This window comes from Rosa chinensis, chromosome 4 (assembly GCF_002994745.2).
Source record: "Rosa chinensis cultivar Old Blush chromosome 4, RchiOBHm-V2, whole genome shotgun sequence".
Taxonomy (NCBI): Eukaryota; Viridiplantae; Streptophyta; class Magnoliopsida; order Rosales; family Rosaceae; genus Rosa; species Rosa chinensis.
Window position 1 is genome coordinate 54,572,571 of NC_037091.1, and position 24,736 is coordinate 54,597,306.

The 24,736-nt window shown below is 37.1% G+C and overlaps 2 protein-coding genes and 1 long non-coding RNA gene across 5 annotated transcripts; 2 read left to right on the forward strand and 1 right to left on the reverse strand.

The window, feature by feature from the left end:
• The first annotated feature begins 1,617 nt into the window (after nt 1–1,617).
• Nucleotides 1,618–3,633, forward strand: LOC112199570. The gene is made up of 5 exons (XM_024340567.1): nt 1,618–1,675; nt 2,662–2,726; nt 3,107–3,181; nt 3,309–3,349; nt 3,468–3,633. The coding sequence occupies exons 1-5, from the start codon at nt 1,618–1,620 to the stop codon at nt 3,631–3,633; spliced, it is 405 nt and encodes a 134-aa protein (XP_024196335.1).
• A 3,725-nt stretch (nt 3,634–7,358) lies between these two features.
• Nucleotides 7,359–9,801, reverse strand: LOC121052755. The gene is made up of 4 exons (XR_005810119.1): nt 9,617–9,801; nt 9,462–9,538; nt 8,332–8,397; nt 7,359–8,236 (listed from the first exon to the last, which is right to left on the reverse strand). It is a non-coding gene; the product is annotated as an uncharacterized LOC121052755 (long non-coding RNA).
• A 1,581-nt stretch (nt 9,802–11,382) lies between these two features.
• LOC112200009 lies at nt 11,383–24,270 on the forward strand. 3 transcript variants are annotated; one of them, XM_024341004.2, is made up of 14 exons: nt 11,383–11,669; nt 19,004–19,068; nt 19,502–19,582; nt 19,789–19,864; nt 19,990–20,054; nt 21,100–21,201; nt 21,524–21,613; nt 21,716–21,790; nt 21,906–21,938; nt 22,066–22,146; nt 22,413–22,475; nt 22,649–22,708; nt 23,406–23,468; nt 23,801–24,270. In XM_024341004.2, the coding sequence occupies exons 1-14, from the start codon at nt 11,627–11,629 to the stop codon at nt 23,981–23,983; spliced, it is 1,080 nt and encodes a 359-aa protein (XP_024196772.1). In that variant the 5' UTR covers nt 11,383–11,626; the 3' UTR covers nt 23,984–24,270. The 3 variants fall into 3 exon arrangements, with proteins under 3 accessions (XP_024196772.1, XP_024196771.1, XP_024196773.1); XM_024341003.2 differs by lacking the exon at nt 11,383–11,669 and adding an exon at nt 18,068–18,332; XM_024341005.2 differs by lacking the exons at nt 11,383–11,669; nt 23,406–23,468 and adding an exon at nt 18,071–18,332.
• The last annotated feature ends 466 nt before the right edge of the window (nt 24,271–24,736 follow it).

Here is a 24,736-nt window from a genome sequence, read left to right on the forward strand (position 1 = left end):
TATTTATTGCTCTAAATTCATCATTCTATCTCCATTATTTCAATGTATATCCCAAACGTAAGCAAGCGAAGATTATGCGAGCTATTGTTGTATAATTGCACAAGAATTCATTTGATGCAAAAATCAATGAGTTGTTGGTGAAGACCGAACTAGTTAACTAATAGTACTAGGTAATGATTCAATCTTGTAGATCTTATAATCGATCCAATCGATTCAATTTTGGGTTCCAACATAAAGTGTCAGTTCTAGAATCGAGTCAAACATTATTGTAAAATATACTTTGATGTGGGAGATCGATAAAGGCAAATTTGATATGTTTATGTAGGTTAAAAAATTTAATTAGTAACTTTCTTGACGTGGGAGTCACTTGTAAATCTATGTTAGCTCTATTATAACCAACTCAAGACCAAATCTATATGATTTTCGTCGTTTTACTTAGTTACTTAGAATCAACGAATCAGAGACTCCTAAACGTAAAAGTAAGAGGAAGAAATTGTTTATCCCAACTATCATCTACTTCCTATATAGAATAAGAAACTCAGTGATTGGATTGTGTTAATAAATTTTTTTTTTTCCGACAAAGTGAAGAAAATTACAAAACAAACCCTCTAACACAACCAAGATTAGAAACAGAAACGCATGACTAGCAGCTAGGGATAAAGATTTATTCCAACTCTGAGCAGGACAGTGATGGCCAACATAGGCAACACCATCAGCTAAGAAATTCACTTCCCTCTTCACATGGGTAAAAGAAACTGAGTCGAGAAAAGTGGCCAATTTGAGAATATCTTGAACTAGAGGCTTGATTTCCAGGGCGTTTGAATGCGACTAGTTATACTGTCAACCAAAAGCTTAGAATCACCTTCAACTTCAATGTGGGAAAATCCATGCAACCAAGCAGCATGCAAGCCTGCTCTAAGAGCCATATAGCCTGATTAGCCTCAGTAGTAAAGACATCATATGAGCCAAGGTGGTTCGTAGCCGCTAAAAGAGGCTCACCTTGTGCGTTCCTAAAAACAAAACCTCCTGCACTACTGTGATTCTGTAAAACTAAACCATCAAAATTTAATTTCAAGAAACTGGTATGAGGTGGCTGCCATTTGAGTAAGGTCTGAGAACAAATTCTTCTTGGAGGATTAGGATTGGAATAATTAATCATAAAGAAATAGATAACGGGCTGTAGCATGGACTATTTGAATTGGAATATGTATTTTATCTTTAAAGATAAGGTCATTACGAGCTTTCCAATACATAATATAGATATATACTAGAATTGGTACCCGCGCGTTGATGCGGGTTTGGAATAGAATCTGAAAGTTTAAGGATGCAGAATATAGCTGAAAAGTAAGTTTTATAACAGAAAATATAGATCATGTTTTAGTAACATCACCACTAATGTAGAAATTGTGGTAATGTTAAAAAATAGTTGCATTTGCTGTTCGAACAGCTTGTAAAAAATAGGTACAGTTGTAGGCTAACTTAATTACAATCACTACTTGATGTATTTGTCAAAAACAGATGATGATGTCTGTTAGCATATGTGTATGCCAAAAGGTTGTTAGCCTGGTAGTTAACAGCTGTGGAGGTTGTCCAAAAAGTTGCTTCCTCCAGTTAAAAATGTCATCACACTTGTCTGTTTTCTCTTTGTTGAAGGTCTCCATGGATGATGCTGCTGGTTCAATGCTGCCTTCCTTGTCATCGAAATAGAGGATTAGCACTGATGTCAAAAAGTTGTGTTTTCTGTTATTTTCCCATGTTACAACTTCTGTGTCACTGCAAATCATTTGATCACAAAGCTGAAAATGCACAAGTGCACAACAAATCAAAACAAAATTGCAAGATCTTTTCAAAAATCAAATCCATAGACAAATTCAAATCCTAAACAAATCCAAATTTAATTGACTACACTTAATTAAAGGTCTGTACTTACCTTGGCGAGTGCAAAATATTTTGAATCTAGAAATTGAGTTTGTAGTGGATGACATTTGCATATTGTTGTACCATCTAAGTGCCTATCAAGGAAGAAAAGAAAATCAAATTCAAATACCAATATGCTTTTGCCAGGACTCAAATACCAAACTTGATGCCAACCCATAATATATACTGCTGAGAATTCCAAACCTTAGCAGCAAAAACATAAACTTGATTGCAGAAAGTGAGACAAACATAGTAATAGCAAAAGCCAATATCAAAATGAAGCTAAAGACCCAACATTTACATAAAAATGTGGGAAAAAATGAAAAGGGTTATTGAGACCAATAATCCTAAACCAAACAATCCAATGAAAAGGGTTTTGGCATTGTTTGTGGATTATTAACTAGTTGGAGCTGTACAAATTGTAGAGCTGTAAGATTGAATTCTGTTATTTATAAGTAATATCTACTTAGTTTCTGTTTCTTTTGAACAAATGAACATTGATTGGTATAGATGCAAATGGAAATCATTTTTGAGTTAAAATCGATTAAAAGCGATTCCCTCTTTTGCAAGCTACGTGCTTTTTTTCTAAATCAATGTGTCACCTGTCTGTCCACTCCCATTTGCATTCTAGCTACTGGCTTTGTGTAAAGGGCTCTTATCAATTTGGTTTTCGTATCAGATGGTTCTGTTGTCAGGACTGAACGGACATGCTTTCTAATCAATTGATTTGTGTTTGGTTTGCAGGCATTCTTGGTTCGTACCTTGCTACGGAAGGACGTGTATCTGATGTGGTCTCTGGTGCATTCAAGGTAGTCACCAAACTGATTATACGGTTATACCTATGAGTTCTTAGAAATTAAAAGCGATCAAGTTTTTTCGAAAAATTAAAAGCGCTCAAGTTTTTTCGTAGCTTTCTAAGTTCTTTCCTGCACTAGTGGGCAGAATTCACCTGCTACTTCTGTTTCATATGAGACATGTTAAAAATTTCACTTCAAAGTTGCTCTTTTTGGGACTGTATGTTGTGGTCTTTTTGTCAGTTGGTGATTTTGTATCCTAGGAATAAAAATGAATTACAAAAGGAGGGTCAAGGTCCAGATGTCCAATGTCAGATACTAATGAGCTACTTAATTTTTTTTTCTTTCTTATTGTTCTGGTTTTGTTAAGTTTAACCTTTTCAAGCCATTTGCAGGTTATTGAACTACAAGGAAAAACAGATTCCATCAGCACGGATTTTAGAAAAGTTCAACATGCAGTGCTGGCTCTGGTAATTGATTTTTTTTTATTTTATCTTTTGTGTGTGTGTGTGTGTTTCTTGTTCTCATACAAGTAGATTAATTCACGGATATGAATTCGAAGTCTGATTTCCTTTTCTTTTTTCCTTTTTGTCTCAGGAAACTAAGATTAACAGAATAGAAGGCAAGCTGGTATTATGGTACTACTGACCACAAGATATATATGCTTTTGACAAATGATTTATATACTTCATGATCCATTATCTTGGTGCTAGATAGAGTTTCATTCTAATTTTTGTGGCCTTCTGACATCTCTAGGATTCAACTAATGATGGAGTGTGGAGGTTGTGTGACTATGCCAAGAGATTGGAAAATAGCAGAACCACAGAACGTATTCAGGCATGTATTGAATTTTTCCTGTAAACACTACTGGCAGACCATTTCTTATGTCTTATTTCATAGAATTTTTCACTGCTTTGTATGAAAAAGTCAACTAAATACAGCATTGTTATCCCATTAACAAATTATTGTTTCTGTTCAAAATTTCACTGCTTGTATGATTCTGTTACTTTATATATTAATAACACGCTTTTCAATGTTATATTTGGCATCATATTGACTCTATTTCTATTATGTTTAGGCATCACCGTTCAACTCTTCTAGGCGATCTCATGAACTACCGCCAGCCTCACCCTCATCTTTGGTAAACTTTGTTATCCAAGTCTATGCACATCAGTCTACTTTTGGTCTTTTAGTTAAATGATTTTTAAGGCTATCGATGGCCTTTGACATGCATGTATTATATGTGTTTGCTTGTATGATGTATGTATGCATGAGAAATTTTGTTTTTCCATCTCAGTGTGTTTATTTGCATCTCACTGGTTATCACTGACTTATGTAGGTGACACCATCAAAGTCGTCAAGGCCAGCACTCGAGCTACCCTCAGCATCACCCTCAAGGATAAGTTTTATTTTTCAAGTGGATAGGTCATTGGTTTGATGCTAAGAAACATTTAATATTGGTCGAGGGATTAAAGCTTTGTTGGTCTTATTGCTTAAATTCGTCTGATATCATTCTCTTTTCTATATGATTATGAAAATGCATATGATATAATTATACAAGTCTCCTGTAACGGTTCCCATAATAATTTCATTAGATAATGTAGGGTCTGATCCTACAATATCCAAAGGTAGAGTAACTAAATCAGCAGATACAATTATATTTTGATATGAGTAGGTCTCCATACACTTTCTATTGTACTGGACATTACTTGTTGGTTAGGAAAGTGGACAGTTTCCTGTGGTTATTACTGAATAAAAAACTGCTGCAGACCAGTTTATATAGTTAGACTCCCGTTGTTCCTTTCACTATCAGTGTATTTATGTTGGGTTGAGTGAGCCACTAATTTGTTGGCAAGTTGGATTCAAATGTTTCAAGTTGCAGATTTATGAGTCTTGGGCCTTCCTTAGATCAGGATGTCTGCTCAAGAAATATAAAGTTATTGAAGTTCTGAGTTCTGACCTATATGCTTGTTAATTTGCCTTTCCATTTTACATGTTCCCGATAATTAACTTTACTGATCAATGTATGCGACAATTGAGATAACTAGTTAATTACTAGTTTCTAACATGTTTATTATTTAATGACTGTAGAAGCTACTATCGGTGCACGCATCAGGGCTGCAATGTGAAAAAGCAAGTTCAGAGACTAACCAAGGATGAAGGAGTTGTGGTGACTACGTATGAAGGCATGCATTCTCATCCTATTGAGAAGTCTACTGATAACTTTTAGCATATTTTGACCAGATGCAAATCTACACCTTTCTGATTCATAAATAATAGCAGTTCACTTTGCAGTGACAATTACATGCTTGCTGTGCTTTGTAAATTACTGTGTAATAGCTTGCTAGCTAGTTTTGAACCAAAATAAAAATGTGCGTCCGTCCGTTACAGATTCTTGTTAATCAGTTGTATTGGTCTCTCTCTCTCTCTCTCTATATATATATCTATATATATATATATATATATATATCTATATATATTATATATATATATATATATATATGTAGCAGGTAAGTAATAATGGATATGGCTGCTTTTGCAATAGTACTTATAATAAGGTTTTCATGTCAGTCTAGATCAACTGAAACGATATATTTCAAAGACGAATAGATTCTTCCTCAAAACTCCGTATATATACATTCTCGATCTACCCAAAATAAATAAATAAATAAATAAAGGAAAACTCCCTCACTTAAGAAGAATCGTTTTACCACTAAGAGCTAGAATGTCGATATATACAGGTATTTGTATAAATCATACGATGTTGTGCACATCAATTTTTATCATAATTAGAAGCAGCTTGTCAAAAACATTATTTATTTCGATTCGATGCTCATGTTGATAAATATTGGCTTGTACCTAACGCTGGCGGTTTTGAAATTATCATTGTTCCAAGAATGAGTAGAAGGGACGAACCGAATGCAATGGAATCAACTAATTCTCCACAGTTAATGCTAGCAACTCTAGAATTTTAATTAGCTCCAAATTTTTCAATTTGTGAAAACTCACTTGGATTTTGCTTCAAGATTAATCAGAGATTGAGGTTGGAATTTGGCTAGTCTTCTTGAGATGTGTAAGATGGCAGTTCCATTTAGGTGGTGATACATTGGGCGCATACTATTTTGTCCATTCTTACAATTCACCACTTGATGGTAGGCCTTGAGTCACGTTGCAGAACTTTAAGACTCGAATTAATCTATCCTGAAATGAACATAATCTATTAATCAAAACTTGAACATGTAAAAGATGAAAAGTGACACATTAAATTCAGTAACCGAGAATGCAAAAGAAATAATGCTTCTCTCAATTTGCTGTTCGTTTTCAGTCTAGTATGGTCGGTGGTTACATTTTTGTTATAGGTTTATATACAACTAACCGCCTTTTATTTTTTTTTAGTCGATGATTGTATTAGAATATCCAAATGATCAAACAAAATACAAGAGGTACATAAGACCTCAGCAAAAGAGGCATATAGGCCCAGATAAAGAGGCACATAGGCCCAACAAACATAAAATAAAACCCACAATGGGTCAAACCTAGCTACCAGCCAAAAGCCCAAAGAAAAATTACAAACCCTAATCCTATCAAACAGCCACCGAATCTGCTGCCACAAAGAAATACCACCGCCGCATTCATGCCGCTCCATGAACATAAGCCACCACTGTAGAACCAAATCATGCCTCCTCCTCCACTTGTTGGAACACACACAGGGCTCAAGAACGCCCAAGAGAAACAAAGTAATCGTAGAGGGTGTGATTGCCGAAGCAATTTGGACAACCTCTTTAAAGTGGACAAAAATCCGTCAACGGGCGAAAGCTTGCCTAGATGTGGTGGAGAAGTAAGCAGATCTGGAAGCAACCATAGTCAATCCCGTCCAAAGAAAGCATGAACAGATTTGGGGGTAGAACTCAGAGAGAAAAATTTGGTGACTCGAGAGGAGAATTGGTCTGTGGAGAAGGAGAAAACGTGGAATGGAGAGGTAGTGAATATGGAGTTTTCCATCACTGGAAATCTCAGGTGAGGAAAGAGAGGAAGGTGGTAAATGATGAAGTGAGCAGATTTGGTCGAGAAAAGAGATTGGGTGAAGGTGGAGATGGAAGTGAAGGTGAAGGTGATGGGGGCAGTGGTGGAGGTGGTGGCAGGTGGGGTGGGAGTGGTGGTGGACTCTCAAAATAATGGCAGATCTAGAGAAGATTTCTAGAGAGGAGGACCCTCTCTCTTTAGAAATTTCTCTCATGGGGCAGACCTTAACATATTCAAATTTGCTCACAACTTTTATTTTGTGGTGATATCATCACCCTATTAAAATTTGTTACATCATATAGAATTAATTGAATATTTAAAATATAATTTTTTAATAAAACATTATGATAAACTATAATTATATTTTATAACACGTGGCAGTTTTGTATTAAGTGGTGATATCATCACCAAAGTATTAGTGGTGAGCAAATTTGAATTTGACCTTAACCGCATTCTATTTATTTCTCTAAATTCATCATTCTATCTCCATTATTTCAATGTATATCAAAGACGTCAGCAAGATTATGCGAGCCATTGTTGTATACTGTTGAAATGGAAAAAATGCAGACCCAATTGCAATGAATTTCGTTCATGGAAGAAATATGAGTGCTTTATTTAAACAAGTTTAAAAGCCTCTAATTAAGAAAAAGGACGGACAAGTTAATTAGCTAATAAAACTCTAAACAAAAAAAAACTGTAGAGTTTTTAAGCTACTTGTATTGGGTTTGCATCTGACTTCTAGCTTGTTTGAAACTCTAGACAAGCAGTTACAAAAAAGTTTCAACCTGGACGTCAAAAGAGAAAGGAGATAAGGTGTCCAGCCATTTCACTTCAAGTTGAACTCTAAAACTTTCAACGTGGTACACAAGCCAAACTCATCTCTAGTGCAGTATATAAGCACCACATGAAAAGAAAGAAAAGGGGGGCCGCAACGTGAAGAGGCAGCAGGAGGACGCAACGGAGCACAGCAGCGTGGAAAAAATACAAGAAGGAGAAAGCAGCAAGCAGCTTGGAAGACAGAAGGTTCAGACCTCATTCCATTGCTCTCCACCACCTTCTCTTTTCTGTCGCAGCCCTCCTCACAACAGCACCTTCGGGTGTCAAATGATGTCAAAGCCAACATGCCGGGCAGCGTCCCGATGAAACCAGCTCTCCACCACCTTCTCTTTTCTGTCGCAGCCCTCCTCACAACAGCACCTTCGGGTGTCAAATGATGTCAAAGCCAACATGCCGGGCAACGTCCCGATGAAACCATGCCGGAGCAACGCCTCTGATGACCATGCCGGGCAGCGACCCGATGACCATGCCGGGCAGCGTCCCGATGACCATGCTGGAGCCCCGTCTCCCAAAGCTTTCATAGCTACGATGCTTCACCGAACTCGCTCTCAGCAACAGCAAAGCAAATACAAACCTGCTGCAGTACGATGGTGCTAAATGGCAACAAAGGAAACCAAAGGCCATAACCATCCCTTGCCCTCTGTCAACCACCACAACCAAATAGCCTGCGCCAAATTCCATATTTTCTTTTTCAAGAGCACCAATTCAAATAACACAAAAGCAGTGCAAAGAAACTAAAAGAAATTAATGAAGGATTCACCTTCGGAATCAAGGCTCTGGAATTTCAACAATTTACGACACTGCAGCTGCTCTCCTTGTTCCGTACCTGTACACAAAAAAGGGGTATTGTCAAGGTCCTAAAGTTACAATGGGGTGCAGTGTCTTCACGTTCACAAAGAACCAAGAACATTGTTCGACAAAACAATTCCAGAAGCTAACAAGTCCTGGTTTGAAGAATATGCAATATGGCACAAAGCAAACAAAGAGGGAGCAAGAATGATATCTTGGTGGCATTTGCAGAAGAGTTCCATCAAATTGCACAAGTACAACGAGAATGACAAAAGCAAAATGACAAGCCTGCGTTCTCGGGTGCGATGTGTCAAGGTGCAAACAAGTATAAACAGAAGAAGCAAAGTAGAATGAGGTGGAATAGCAAAACAAAGTTCAAAACTTGATTATGGTGAATTGCTACCCTTGGATGATAGAATGCGGTAGCGTCAAGACCATTTTGTCCTTTGGAAAAATCAAATTCAACTATTCAAAGGCTGTAGCAAGTTTTAAGCCAATATTGCTGCAAGAAATCGAAGCGGTGCTGATATAAAAAAAAAAGCTAAAGAACAAAAGTCTCTGCGGTGACATCCTTGTGTAAAGATGAAGCTTTAACCCAAGTCTTGGTCAATGTCAACAAATCAATTCCAGACACTCACAAATGCACAAAGCAATATAAAAAATAAAACGAAAGTTCTGGCAATGTTGCGGGCCATGTGAGAAAGCTTAATTAAGCTGAGAACAAAACAAAAATGCTTAATTAACAATTGCACAAGTTACAAGCTTGATGAGGTGTTGCCAGAGGAAAAAATGAAGAAAGGTCTGGCATTGATTTTATAATCAAGTTTGAAGAGTCAATGAGAGCTTGGCGGTGGCTCCAGTTTTGTTTCAATTAAATGAAATCAATGAGAACAAGACAATTGCAAAAGTTGACAAAGTACAAAACAATATAAAAGGAAAAAGAAGGATGGTGGTTCTGATGGTGCCACAGATCAAAGCATAGCCTAATTAAACTATAAAAGACAAAGGTTTAATTAGCATGTCCAACTCTTGTACTGGGATTGTGAGCAAAACAAAGAAGGTCAATGTCCATCAATTCAAGTCAGTTGGGTTTGGCCTTACCCACAATGTGTCAATCTTCGAATTGGATGGCTCCGCGATGCACAGAGCTCCACTCTTTCCAAAATTGCTGTAAAATGCTATGGAAGAAAATTGGATGTCAGTATCTAGCCTTCTGAATTATAGAGCTAAAAGCGAAGGCAGGGAGAGAGGTTTACCTGGTTCTTCACAGAGAAAAGCAACTGGCCAAGTTTCAAACTTCGGGTACTCAGAGACTTTCCGTTGGAGACCCATGCATGTGTTGGCCTCTCCAAGTTGATTTCGGACTTTGAGTCCATCTCTAATTCGATCTGGTAATGGTACAAACCCAAGCTCGCGTTCTTCCTGGTTTGGGGATAAGACGAAGCACGGGGATAGAAAAGAAGAATTGAAAAAATATTAAATTGCAGCTGGGTGTCCTTATCAGATTTGGGCCTCCAAGAAGGCTGGGCCTTTGAGAAGTCTTTGAGGGGTGTCTGTCCTGATGCTCAAAATAAAGTTTATGCATGTCTCCGGATTCTAAAATCGAGCCTCGGAGTTCACTCGGTGCATCAAATGTCCCCGCATTAAATGTGGGGTCAAGAGAGCTTCATGAATCAAGAATATGATTCGCGAGGGTACAAAAGAAGCCCATTTCAAAATTTGGGTCCGTTGGAAGAATTCGGCAAAGCATGACGCTATGGGTTTCATTTCCAAATACCCAGGCTTTGGTTTCGTAAAAAATGATCTGGAACCTAAAAAATATCCTTTTGGTACAAAACCAAGAAAAATCCCAAAATCCCATAATATATGAACTACAATGGTTTGATCCCTTCACAGGGTATGTAGGCAATCTAGCGACCTACTAGATGCAACCACAAATTCAAATCGAATCCCTGACTCCACCAGTCAAATTCACCCAAACACCAGAAAAATCAAATCATTCCCAAATTACCCAAATGCAAATTCAAGGGCTCTAAACCCTCACAAATATCTCAAACACAAATCCAAAAATAAATGGGTCATCTACCCATCTAAATCCCAAATGTCTGGAACTACATGTGCTTTGATCTCGCAAGGGTATGTAGGCAATCTGGAATCAAATAATCTAGATGCAACCGCGTCCTAAACACTATTCCTATTCCAAAAATCCAAGCCTTCCAATGGGTCATTCACTCATTGGAACTCTTGAACTACGAGTGGCTTGATCCCTTCCCGGGTACGTAGGCAACCCGTTCCAAAATTCGGGTGCAGCCGCAAAAACAAACAACCACACACTGGTTTCTTTATAAATGGAATCAAATGATGTTCCCTTGTAACAAGAGATTGTAATTAAGAGACACATTCTGTCTTGAATGGGTCGAACCCGAAATAATTAAAACTCTATTCTGTTAATGAATACGAGTGAAATTACGTTGGGTGACATTTTCACTTTGTGCAATTTTTAACCTAACATATACCTGCACAAGAATTCATTTGATGCAAAAATCAATGAGTTGTCGATGAAGGCCGAACTAGTTAACTAATAGTAAGTAACAATTCAATCTTGTAGATCTTATAATCGAGGACTTACCCACTTGCTTGATGTGGGAGTCACTTGTATTTCTATGTTAGTTCTATTATAACTAATTCAAGACCAAATCCATATGATTTTGGTCGTTTTACTTAATTACTTTAGAATCAACAAATCAGAAACTTCTAAAGTAAAAATAAAATAAATAAATTGTTTATCCCAACTATATTCTACTTCCAATATAGAATAAGAAACTCTCAGTGTTGATCATATATTCCAATTTACCTTATATTAATAAACTTTATGTGCACTTTCTTTACATGACATGGCTAAATACATAATATATTTTTTCTTTCGAATTAAAAATTAATTGGAATTCGTACGTATTTAGTTAGAGTCCTTAGAAATTTAAAAGGGCATTTACGTAACTTAGCCACCAACCAGAGCCCCCTTTGCTTGCACAGTAGGAAAATAGGGTTTTGTCACGCTTTTGCTACAGAAACCCGGTCCGTTGTTCTCAGTTTTCTCAGTAGCTCGTACACACCCACAGAGAAACAGAGACACACAAAAACCATCGAGCCAGCGAAACCGAAAGCATTCTTGTCCGGCGACTCACCAACTCCTCCGCGATCGGCTTCGATGCCTTTTCTCCGATTACTCTCCCCATAACTAGCTCAGAACTCGATTACCGGAATCCATGGCTCTGCCTCTGGTCAAGGTCGGGATTCTCGTCGGTGCAGGTCTGTTCAATCCTTCTGTTTCTTATCACTCTCTCAATTTAAACTTCACAGTATTCTATTTTTCGGCATAACCTTTTTCAATCCCGTCGTAATAATCTAGTCCCGAATTAGCTTTGTAATGTTTGTGTTCAGCTTTGGGTAGAGCACCGCCGGTAAAGAGTTAGGGTTTCGGATGGAGTCGCATAGTATGGAACTCTGATTTAGTTGTTAGGAGGAAATAGACCTTCTGTTTTTTCCTAGTGTTATCTGATATGTAAGTGGAAATTGGAGTTTTGAACTGCGACAAGGAGAGCTAGGTTGTTGTTTTGATTATCATATGCCGTATGCTTCAGCTGCTTTTCGCATTGAAGAGCTCTAAGATTGAATTCTGTTATTTGTAAGTAATATCTACTTAGTTTCTGTTCCTCTTGAACAAATGAACATTGATTGGTATAGAAATTAAAAGCGCTCAAGTTTTTTCGAAAAATTATGAACCACTTTGCTTGGGTTCCAATGGAATTCAGGTCTGTCAGCCATCTCTTTCTGGGTTCAGATGATGTTTCCCAATTGTCAACAATTTGCCTTCACAACTTAAAACACACAATCTGTAATAGTTTTGGTCTTTATACAATTCGATCACCTTGGATGAGCACTTCCATTATATTCTCCATCTCCTTTTCTGTTTGTGTATGTATTGACCATCTTCAATTATTTCAGGAGAATAGTGAAATTTCAGATGTGTTTGACCCACCAGCTTCTGAAAGCACAAGCAATGGAGCTTCCAATTCTGGTCGATTTGGGTTCAAGTTCCCAACCTCTAATACTTAAACAATCCTAAGGACGCGAAGTGCTACTGTTGGGATGCTGCCACAGAATCGATCAGCTAGTAGACAGTTCTGATTGTCTTTGTATACGTCTGCTGTTAAAAAATATATTCGTATCATAAATTATTGGTCTCCCTTTGGGAGTTTGGGGTAAACAAGCCTCGAGTCGTCAGACTGGTTAGATTTGAGTGCCAAACTTAGATATAGGTAGTACCTTAGGGCCCAAGTCAAATTCATTGTTACTGGATTGGGTGCTGAATTTTGCAGAGTAGTTGCCCTGCTTTAATGGTTCTTAAAGATTTTTAGTATTGTTAAATCTCGAGGTGTAATGAACTTGCTATTTCAAAAGTCAAAACGTTATATGCGGTAATGCTCTGCGTTTTTCTTTAGACGGTGTGAGGAAAAACAGAAACAACAAAACAGAGGAGAAAGAAGAAAATTCTTGTAAACTGAACAAAACTCTCTGCGATCATTGTAAAATGACTAAAATCAACGGATATGTTGGTATACAAAACCGTTTTATTGGCATTCCTATACAAACTGATATGTTGTTTTAAAGATGATGTTAAGGGAAATTATTTTTGGTTTCAATGTTTATTTAGAAAAAGTATTCCCGTGGCTTTTAAGGTGATGTAGCGTAATCCTAAGTTTTCTAGGACTTGATATTTTATTTGGTCAATATTCAATCACCAAGATCCTTTCCTATTAGGAGTCTATTAGGGTTGGCGTTGCTTCTACACATATATAGATTATAGAGGATGCAAACTGCACAGGCAGCGGATGAGGAACGCAAGAATAAGTGAGAGTCTTGCTTGATATTGTGTTGTGATAAAAATCCTAAACACTTGTTCCTTGGTTAAGTGTTATAGGTCAGTTGCTCATGCGTATGGAGTTACTTGTGATCTGAAGAGTTGCTGTGAAGTAAGAAAAGGAAAAATCGAAGAACAATTAAGTGAAGAAGGAGTTCGAGATTGAAGACAAACTGCATATTAGTTTTGTCCATTCATTGTAGCAGCGCGAGTGCTATTTGAAGTTGTAAAGAACATATCCTTCATCATAATTCAATTGTTCTTATTTTGGGTTCTCAAGAGTAAGAGCCCCGCATTGTTTTTAATCTCATATTTGAGATTTTCACTGCGTAACCAAAAATCTGGAGTTTGGTTCGTTATCTCTGATTTCTGCCCAGTAGGGATTGATCCGTATACTGCAATCCCCATTTTCCAGAAAACGTATTATGTCCTTGTATTTTTAGGATAAGATGTTTAAATGTGTTTCCTAACTCAAAAGCTTCATATCAGAACAGAGTCATTTCACCTAATCGAAAACATTACTGAATAACCTACTCAAATGTAACCTGATTTCACCTAATCGAAAACATTACTGAATAACCTACTCAAATGTACTGTGCCGCATCTTCAATCAATCAAAGACTCCAAAATCATAAAGTCAGCAATTTAGAACACTTCAAGATCATAGACACAGCAATCAAGAATACCAAGTAAACCATGTATGCCAGGAAGAGGTTCTTCAACACTCGAGCATCCTTGTCCGTCTGACTGACCTGAGCCTCGCCCTTGGCCTTCAGAGCAGCCTTGGGTTTCACCAGCGGCGGAAGGCTATGTTTTACCACGGCCTTGATAGCAACACACACAAGAGCGAACTGGGCGAGTTCCCCCCCGGCTTGTAACTCTCGATGAGCCGGATGTTGCCTTTTTTCCCTTTCATGCCGTTGGCGACATTCACAACCCCTCTTGTGAGCATAATCATGCAGGTGTGCTTCACCCACTCCGTGCTCAACTTGACTCCGAAACCGACTGCTTGTTTTCCCAGTTCGCCTCCGGCGCCGGTAATGACTGCTTTGACTGCTTCTTTGCCGCAATCTATGAGGTACAGATGAAGTTGCTTTGCTGCTGCTTTGCCGGATTCTTTCACCAACGATGAAGCTGCGTTTTCTATCTCCACACTACTATTTTTTATGGGTTTTGGAGGAGGAGGGAGGAGGGAGGGAGGGAGGGTACGAGAGAGAGAGAGGGCACACTACTATGAGGAATTTTGAGGGGTGAATGAGGGACTCTGTTGAGTGGGACCTTATAAAGCGCCGAGTGAGGGTCTTGGTTCGAAAAGTTACCGAAAAAGAACAACTGTAAAAAGATAGAGAGAGATAGAGATAGCAATGTTGAATTTTGTTAGTGGTGAATGAGGGAGTTTGTTAGAGTGGGACCCCATAAAGCTCTGAGAGCGGGTCTCGGTTCGCAAAGTTACCGAAAAAGAAAATTGTAAAAAGATAAGAGAGGGGGAGAGAGAGAGAGAGCAGTGTGAAATTGTGAATTTTGTTAGTGGTTGAAGGAGGGAATTTATTAGAGTGGGACCCCATAAAGCTCCGAGTGCAGGTCTCAGTTTGAAAAGTTACCGAAAAAGAAAAACTGTAGAAAGATAGATGGAGGGAGAGTGTGCATTTTGTTAGAGAGTGGTTGAATGAGGGAGTTTATTATAGTGGGACCCTACAAAGCTCCGAGTGCTGGTCTCAGTTCGAAAAGTTACCGAAAAAGAAAACTGTAAAAAGATAATATTTGTAGTTCTCGCTCAGGGAAACGGATTCTCTTAATATCAAAAACAAAATCTCTGCTATTCATATGTGGGATTGATTAGATATAGAATCTGAGCCGTCAGTTCATGCAAACGTTTTATTAACGGCCTGTTAACTTTGCAGAGCTTGAATAAAAAATAAAAAATAAAACTCAAGATGGTAAAGAAGGTAAAATTTATTAAAAGACTAAATCATGGTAAGTTCTAAAATTAAATCAACAGAGAGAGGACTGTTCTACTCCTGGTTGACGACGATATCAATTTGCGGTTTTGCGAATGGATGAATTGCTCTCTTTCTGGTTTCGATTTCAAAACCACAACACTGCAAATTCATAGAGAGAATACATAGGCCTGGCAACGTGCGGGTATAATGCGGGTTCTTAACGGGTTTCGCGGGCTAAACCCGGCGGGTTTGCGGGTTATTAGTTGGAACCGGTTAAGACCCGTAAATATTTTTTTAAAAAACTTTTTATCAAAGCAACTAAAACCAATTAAGACTTATGTATATAAACCCGCATTTGCCATTTTCTCTATATGAACTTTTTTTGTTTTCTATTTTAAAATTTTTTATTTTCTATTTTTTTAGATTTTTTTTCCGTTCCTTTTTTGACAAAAAATAATTCACAAGTCCTAATTGTACGACAATCCAACGGTCAGATCCTCACAGATCATCTAGTGGATCATCTTTACCGATTTATATGATGATCCAACGGTCGGATCCTCACGGATCACCCTTAGGTTCATCCTCTCAAAATTATACAAAGATCCAACGGTTAGATCCTCACGGATCATCTTTACCGATTTATACGATGACTCAATGGTCAGATCCTCACGGATCGCCCTTAGGTTCATCCTCTTAAAATTATATGAAGATCGAACGATCACGGATCACCTTGAGAATCATCTTTACCGATTTATACGATGATCCAACGGTCAGATCCTCACGGATTGCCCTTAGGTTCATCCTCTCAAAATTATATGAAGATCGAACGGTTGGATCATCCTGGATCGCCCTTAGAATCATCCTCATAAAATGATATGACAATCCAACGGTCGGATCCTCGCAGATCACCTTTAGGATCATCCTCTCAAAATTATGTGAAGATCCAACTGTTGGATCGTCCCAGATCGCCTTTAGAATCATCCTCACAAAATTATACTACGATCCAACACTCGAATCCTCACGGATCACGTATTTTTACAATTAATGCCTCGTTTGGTAATGCCTACTAGAATAAGATAAAGTTTGAGAGTAAATCAAATTTAAAAAAATTAAAAATCATAAAAGTTGGCTAGAAATGGGTTTTTGGGAAGGATTTTGAGTTAACGGGTTCGAACAGGTTTAGCCCGCAAAGCCAGTTAATTTGGGGGTTTTTCGTGTGCGGGCTTTTTTTAGTCCGGATTAATAAACGGGCGGGTTTGTGAGGGTTTTTAGCGTGCCGGTATCGTGCGGGTTTGCGGGTTACGAGTTTAAATGCCAGGCCTAAATACATTATTGCGGGATTGCTAGCATGGCGGCAAACTTAGTCGGAGCCGGCGGCTGTCAAGGCGACGATGACATCAATCCTACTGATATTCCCATCGGAGCAGCTTTTAACTTGTCTGGTGAACCTGAATGAAGTCGGAAAAAAAATGGAACAATAAGCAAATCTGAAATTCCGGATTTCTAGGTATCAATGAATCTGATTCATAACTGAACTACGATTACATATAATAAGGAAGGATATAGTGGGTACAGCAGCAGAGGCACAAAGTCATGCATGCACCATGTAACGTTGGCATGGTTAGAAGTTTGAACAACGGCATTGTTTGCATTAAACTTTTGCATTAATTTTTTTTTTTTTTTGTGTGGTTATTTTGGTTTGATATATTTTTTCAATAAACTACGACCCTTCAAAAAGACTTCTCAATACATATATAAACAAACATTCTTTTTTGTTCATGATTTTTAATATTTTTTGTGTTTATCTTTTTTATTTTTTTTAATAAACTACGATACTTCAATAAGACTTCAAACTACATTAATTATAAAAAGATGAAATAAAAATATTTCATGGACATTTTATTTGACTTTGAATATCATTTTCCCTCTCTAGGTTTGGGCCGCTTCGACCTCAGCTCAATAGTTGTTGTTTTTCCTTTAATAGTATATAATGTAATTGTTTTAATTATTAGAAAATATAACTGCATTACTTGCTCGATCTTTTCTCAATTTTTTTTTAAGAAATTTTTTTTTTAAGAACCTATAATGCTTAATAAAATTTTGGTTATGGGCATTTTAGTTTAATATAATATGGTTGACAATGTCGACCGATGCCTAAATAAATACCAAAGAGGATAAATTTGTCAGTGTAGCCATTTATGCCATAGTGATCACATCCAACGATCAAATTAGCAAATTTATTTTTCATTCAAGTTGTTTGTCTTGGATGATATACGTTTGTATATAACCAATGAAAAGGTTTAACCACATTAGTAGGCATGTAGAAATTTCGTGCGATTTGAAACATCGATAATGACTTAATGAGATACAAAAGATTTGGCATTGTTTATATATTTACGACATAGTAATATGAACCGTGTGAAAAAAATTAGTAGTGTCTGTCATTGTTTAGGCTATGACTGAGATGGTCAACCATTAATTACAGTCATTTACTAAAAAAATTCTTTTTCATAAACAGATATTAACGAAACATGGAAAATTCAACTTTCAAAAAGTTTGCGACCACTAGCTTTAATGTCTAGCTTTATTGTACAAATTTTCAACCAATAATCTACTTCCAATATAGAATAAGAAACTCAGTGTTGATCATATATACCAATTTACCTTATATTAATAAACTTTATGTGCACTTTGTTTACATGACATGGCTAAATACATAATATATATTTTCTTTCGAATTAAAAATTAATTGGAATTCGTACGTATTTAGTTAGAGTCCTTAGAAATTTAAAAGGGCATTTACGTAACTTAGCCACCAACCAGAGCCCCCTTTGCTTGCACAGTAGGAAAATAGGGTTTTGTCACGCTTTTGCTACAGAAACCCGGTCCGTTGTTCTCAGTAGCTCGTACACACCCACAGAGAAACAGAGACACACAAAAACCATCGAGCCAGCGAAACAGAAAGCATTCTCGTCCGGCGACTCACCAACTCCGCCGCGATCGGCTTCGATGCCTTTTCTCCGATTACTCTCCCCATAACTAGTTCCAGAACTCGATTACCGGAATCCATGGCTCTGCCTCTGGTCAAGGTCGGGATTCTCGTCGGTGCAGGTCTGTTCAATCCTTCTGCTTCTTCTCACTCTCTCAATTTAGACTTCACAGTATTCTATTTTTCGGCATAAGCTTTTTCAATCCCGTCGTAATAATCTAGTCCCGAATTAGCTTTGTAATGTTTGTGTTCAGCTTTGGGTAGAGCACCGCCGGTAAAGAGTTAGGGTTTCGGATGGAGTCGCATAGTATGGAACTCTGATTTAGTTGTTAGGTGGAAATAGACCTTCAGTTTTTTCGTAGTGTTATATGATATGTAAGTGGAAATTGGAGTTTTGAACTGCGACAAGGAGAGCTAGGTTGTTGTTTTGATTATCATATGCCGTATGCTTCAGCTGCTTCTCGCATTGAAGAGCTCTAAGATTGAATTCTGTTATTTGTAAGTAATATCTACTTGGTTTCTGTTCCTCTTGAACAAATGAACATTGATTGGTATAGATGCGAGTGGAAATAATTTTTGAGTTAAAAATCGATTAAAAGCGATTCCCTGTTTTGCAAGCTGTGTGCTTTTTTTCTAAATCAGTGTGTCACCTGTCTGTCCACTCTCATTTGCATTCTAGCTACTGGCTTTGTGTAAAGGGCTCGTATCAATTTGGTTTTCCTATCTGATGATTCTGTTGTCCAGGAATGAACGGACATTTTTTCTAATCAATTGATTTGTGTTTGGTTTGCAGGCATTCTTGGTTCGTACCTTGCTAAGGAAGGACGTGTATCTGATGTGGTCTCTGGTGCATTCAAGGTAGTCACCAAACTGATTATACCTATGAGTTCTTAGAAATTAAAAGCACTCAAGTTTTTTCGTAGCTTTCTGAGCTCTTTTTGGGACTGTATGTTGTGGTCTTTTTGTCAGTTGGTGATTTTGTAGCCTAGGAATAAGAATGAATTATAAAAGAAGGAGGGTCAAGGTCCAGATGTCCAATGTCCTTGATGGTTTTGTGTAATCATCATGATATGCGGCTATCCCTGACCTTTGTGATCTTGATACAAGATACATAGTTTGGGGGTCTTGACTATATGTTTAAACTGGTTTCATTAAGAAAAACTATTGTCTTAGAGATTCTTTAATATTATTGTTAAACACTTAATGATTTGTTTGAATTTTATGTATATTACACTTATACTGTACCATGCTGATCATGATATTTTATTAAATATTTGGCCTTTTACTACAGATTGCTTGGAAGCAAATGCGAGACGATAAAAGTAAAACTCCCTCGGTTAAGAAACCATCCAATGATGCTTTGATGGCTCAGGTTACTTTTGCGGTTTATATAATACTTATTTTGAAAAGTTGTTTGAGATGTAGTTGAGTATTAGAATAAGGGTTTCTTTCTACGCACATGGAGCAGTTCTAAATCAATTGTGCTTAGTCAGAATCAATGTGAATTCATTTGGAAGTTTATGGACATTAACATTCTTGAGGATGGTGTAATGAGACTAGATATTTCAAATTGTACAGATGAACAAAATACGGCAGGAGCTGCAGTCATATTCGTCAAGTGGACCAATTACAATTGTAACTGGGAGTCGAACAGGTTTTAGTTTTCTTCTCTTGCCTTTCTAAGATTTCTGGGCTATTGATTATATGATTTGTGTTTCATGTTTTAAATGTCTAGTAGTTTATGGGTACTCTTTGACTCTTTATTTTTTGTTAGTGCAGGTGCTAGCAGATATGGTATAATTATTGTTGTAGTAGTGGCAGGATATGGCTACTTTTGGTGGAAGGTAAGAGGTTTGTTTTGTGTGATATGATAAACAGTACAGACATGCATGATTTCTGTGGTTTATTGTTGGGGAAATAAAGAGACAAATATACGTTCACATTGTAATACTGATATTGTAATTTCCATAGTCCAAGTTACCCTTCTGCCTTTATTAGGGTCTTTGAAACTTTTACATTAGTTTCTTTCTCTTTTCTTTCTTGTTCATATCAAAAAAATAGAACAAGAAGTCTCATGTGATGTTTTATGTTTCCTGGCCGTGTTACAAAGCATTCCATCTTATTCATACATTGGAAGTTTGAAATTCGACAAAGCCATATACTGTAGAGATGATTGGTTATGCCCTTATATTAGTGAAGATTCAAAGCCATTAACATAAACCTCTAGATATGTTTTCCCTCACAGATTTGATATGCTCTTTAAATGAATTTTTTTTAAAAATACTATCAGGACACCGGCTTCAACCTCTTAAAGTTTTTTTCCTTTTTCAATTTGAAATGGTCTACAATCTAAGCATGTGCATGTCTTGTGGGTCCCCTAAGCTACTTATTTATGATATAGTCCTTTTTCATCTGCTAGGTAAAGCTTTAGCATATACCAACAAACAAATTACTGCAACACGTGCATTGCTCACTTATCTTTGCTGAGGCTCTTAGTTCTGCTTGCCTAGGGTGGACTTTATCTGATAATTAATTATCAAGTGCTTTTCTTAAGTGTATTATGTGTGTGTGTGTGTGTGTGTGTGTGGGTTTAGAGTACATGAATTAGTTCTAATTTGAGGAGCATGTCAATGATTAAGAAATGCAATTTAAAGTGTTGGCTCGGTCATTATCTCTGTACCTAGGGCTTCTTGCCTAAAATTATGTATTTATAGCTTGTCAATTCTTTACTTATGATTGGTTTCAGCAAAATAATAGCCACCTTGGCTTGATAAACTCATTAATTCATTATGATTCAGGACAATAAAGGATTGGATGACTAAATATTTACAATATTTTTTCCTTCTCTTCTGTACTGTCAAATTTCTTACTCTACATGTGTGTTTTCAGGGGTGGAAACTTCCTGATATGATGTTTGCAACAAGACGTAGTTTAGCTGATGCTGGCAAGTCTTTTTCTAAACAGATTGATGGTGTCTTTTCATCGATTTCAGTAAGTTTTCCTTTTCTCATCTTATGTGTACTTTGGAAATGGGGACAACTGAAACATCTTTATTAGATCATGTTGGATTAGATGATGGCTTAATCAACTACCATTAAAGAGCACTGTATATATGGTGCTTGATATTCTGTTAACTTTGGTCATTGATTCTAATTGATGCAGTTTAATTTTGTTTGTCAATAAAATAATGCAATTTCAGTGTCTGTTGTCCTTGAGGAAATTTGGTAAATTCCTTCAAATTGATAGACACATTTACCTCAAATATAAGTGCATAAACAAGTTTCTACTCTGTTGATATTTTGCTTGTTTTCAGGTCACCAGGCGACAATTATCTTCAAACTTGGATGGTGTGGACCGTAATTTAGCTGAGAGTATTGAAACTACTGTTAGGACACAACAGGAGGTGGGCCCTGTCAGATACTAATGAGCTACTTAAATTTTTCTTCTTCTTCTTCTTCTTATTGTTCTGGTTTTGTTAAGTTTAACCTTTTCAATACATTTGCAGGTTATTGAACTACAAGGAAAAACAGATTCCATCAGCACGGATTTTAGAAAAGTTCAACATGCAGTGCTGACTCTGGTAACTGATTTTATTTTGTTTTATATTATTTATTTATACATCTTTCTTGTTCTTCTACAAGTAGATTCATGGATATGAATTCGAAATCTGAATTTTTTTTTTCTTTTTGTCTCAGGAAACTAAGATTAACAGAATAGAAGGCAAGCAGGTATTACAGTACTACTGACCACATGATACATGTACTTTTGACAAATGATTTATATACGTTATGATGCATTATCTTTGAGGCAAGATAGAGTTTCATTCTAATTGTTCTGGCCTTCTGACACCTCTAGGATTCAACTAATGATGGAGTGTGGAGGTTGTGTGACTATGCCAAGAGATTGGAAAATAGCAGAGCCACAGAACGTATTCAGGCATGTATTGAACTTTTCCTGTGAACACTACTGGCAGACCATTTCTTATGTCTTATTTCATAGAATTTTAGGTTCTGTTTTGGTCTAACGATTGATTTCACTGCTTTGTATGAAAAATTCAACTAAATACAGCATTATTATCTCATTAACAAATGATTGCTTCTGTTCAAAATTTCACTGCTTGTATGATTTTGTTACTTTATATAATAACATGCTTGTCAATGTTATATTTGGCATCGTATTGACTCTATTTCTATTATGTTTAGGCATCACCGTCCAACTCTTCTAGGCGACCTCTTGAACTACCGCCAGCCTCACCCTCATCTTTGGTAAAGATTGTTATCCAAGTCTATGCACATCAGTCTATTTTTGGTCTTTTAGTTTAATGATTAAGGCTATTGATGGCCTTTGGCATGTATGTATATGCATGTATGCATGAGAAATTGTTCTTCCATCTCAGTGTGTTTATTTGCATCTCACTGGTTACCTCTGATTTGTGTAGGTGACACCACCGAAGTCCTCAAGGCCAGCACTCGAGCTACCCCCAGCATCACCCTCAAGAGTAAGTTTTTCAAGTGGATAGGTCATTGGTTTGATGCTAAGAAACATTTAATATTGGTTGAGGGACTAAAGCATTGTTGGTCTCATTGCTTAAATTCGTCTGATATCATGCTCTTTTCTATATGATTATGAAAATGCATTTGATATAATCGTATAAGCCTACTGTAACGGTTCCCATAATAATTATATTAGATAATGTAGGGTGCGATCCTACAATGTCCAAAGGTAGAGTAACTAGATCACAGCAGATACAATTATACTATGAGATGAGTAGGTCTCCATTCACTTTCTGTTGTACTGGACATTACTTGTTGGTTGGGAAAGTAGAAAGTTTCCTGGGGTTATAACTGAATAAAAAACTGCTCCAGACCAGTATATATAGTTAGACTCCTGTTGTTCCTTTCACTGCCAGTGTATTTATGATGGGTTGAGTGAGCCACTAATTTGTTGGCAAGTTGGGTTCAAAAGTTTCAAGTTGCAGATTTATGAGTCTTGGGCCTTCCCTAGATCAGGATGTCTGCTCAAGAAATGTAAATTTATTGAAGTTCTGAGTTCTGACCTATACACTTGTTAATATGCCTTTCCATTTTACCTGTTCTTGATACTTCTCTTTACTGCTCAATGTATGCGACAATTGACATTCAGGATAGGGTTTCTGAATTAGTCCCCTTAGTTGTGTTTATTTGTGACTTTGGCAGACTGGCTCTTTGCCTCATGCTTTAGAATCTGAACCACTTTGCTTGGGTTCCAATGGAATTCAGGTCTGTTAGCCATCCCTTTCTAGGTTCAAATGATGTTTCGAATTATTACATTTGGGAAGAGCTGAATAGTCACTCTAACGTGGTGAAACATATCCCATCATGGTTGTTTTATTTTTTTGACTATTCTTTTGTACACTTGGAAACATGATTGATTTAGCCAGGGCATATTTTCTTTCTTTCTCAATTGTCAACAATTCGCCTTCACAACCTAAAACACAATCTGTAATAGTTTTGGTCTTTATACAATTCTATCACCTTGGATGAGCAGTTCCATTAAATTCTGTGTCTCCTTTTCTGTTTGTCTATGTATTGACCATCTTCAATTTTTTCAGGAGAATAATGGAATTTCAGATGTGTTTGACCCATCAGCTTCAGAAAGCACAAGCAATGGAGCTTCCAGTTCTGGTCGATTTGGGTTTAAGTACCCAACCTCTAATACTTCAACAATCCTAAGGACGCGAAGTGCTACAGTTGGGATGCTGCAACAGAATCGATCAGCCAGTAGACAGTTCTGATGATCTTTGTATAGGTCTGCCGTTAAAATATATTCATATCATAAATTATTGGTCTCCCTTTGGGGGAAACAAGCCTTGAGCTATCGGACTGGTTAGGTTTGAGTGCCAACCTCAGATATAGTTAGTACCTAGTGCCCAAGTCAAATTCATTGCAACTGGATTGGGTACAGAATTTTGCAGAGTAGTTGGCAGGCTTTAATGGTTATTAAAGATTTTTAGTATTGTTAAATCTCGCGGTGTAATGATTTTGCTAACAAGCTCTTCAAATAAAACATGGTAAGATCTAATGCGGTGTTGTTAGCAAAGAAAATTGGTCCATTATATACATTTGTTTGAAACGTTATATGCTGGGTACATGTGTCACGGAACAAGTCTCCAAGTTATTGTCAGTTCAACTATGTATCCACTTCATAAAAGATCGAATCCAACAAAGAAAATACTTTTAAACCCACAAGCAACTTTTACTATCAAATTTGAGCTTAAAGAGGACCGCCACCATTCTTCATCTCCTGTACATTCATTTCTGACGATTTTCGTCAATCTGGTCCTTTGTTGTTTGAATTTAAGATCAGTCTTAATCTTACTATTACTTGATACTTTTGTTCAGGTTGAGGCCTGATGGAGGCAGGGATCGAGCAGGATTCGCTTCTCCCTCACCCATAAATTGTAGATAGAAATCTTAGCTGCTGTTTGTAGTGTTTGATCTTGCATTCTTCCCTTACATAGTAACTATCCGTGGAATTGAATTCCGAA

Bases quoted from the DNA above. Each gene is read 5' to 3' on its own strand.
- LOC112199570 (XM_024340567.1), top strand. From the start codon at position 1,618: ATGTCATCACACTTGTCTGTTTTCTCTTTGTTGAAGGTCTCCATGGAT. The intron at 1,676-2,661 runs GTTCAATGCTGC...TTTGGTTTGCAG, and splicing joins CTCCATGGATGATGCTGCTG to GCATTCTTGGTTCGTACCTT. The intron at 3,350-3,467 runs GTACTACTGACC...TGACATCTCTAG, and splicing joins GAAGGCAAGCTGGTATTATG to GATTCAACTAATGATGGAGT.
- LOC112200009 (XM_024341004.2), top strand. From the start codon at position 11,627: ATGGCTCTGCCTCTGGTCAAGGTCGGGATTCTCGTCGGTGCAG. The intron at 20,055-21,099 runs GTAAGAGGTTTG...GTGTGTTTTCAG, and splicing joins ATGGCTACTTTTGGTGGAAG to GGGTGGAAACTTCCTGATAT. The intron at 22,476-22,648 runs GTAAAGATTGTT...TGATTTGTGTAG, and splicing joins CAGCCTCACCCTCATCTTTG to GTGACACCACCGAAGTCCTC.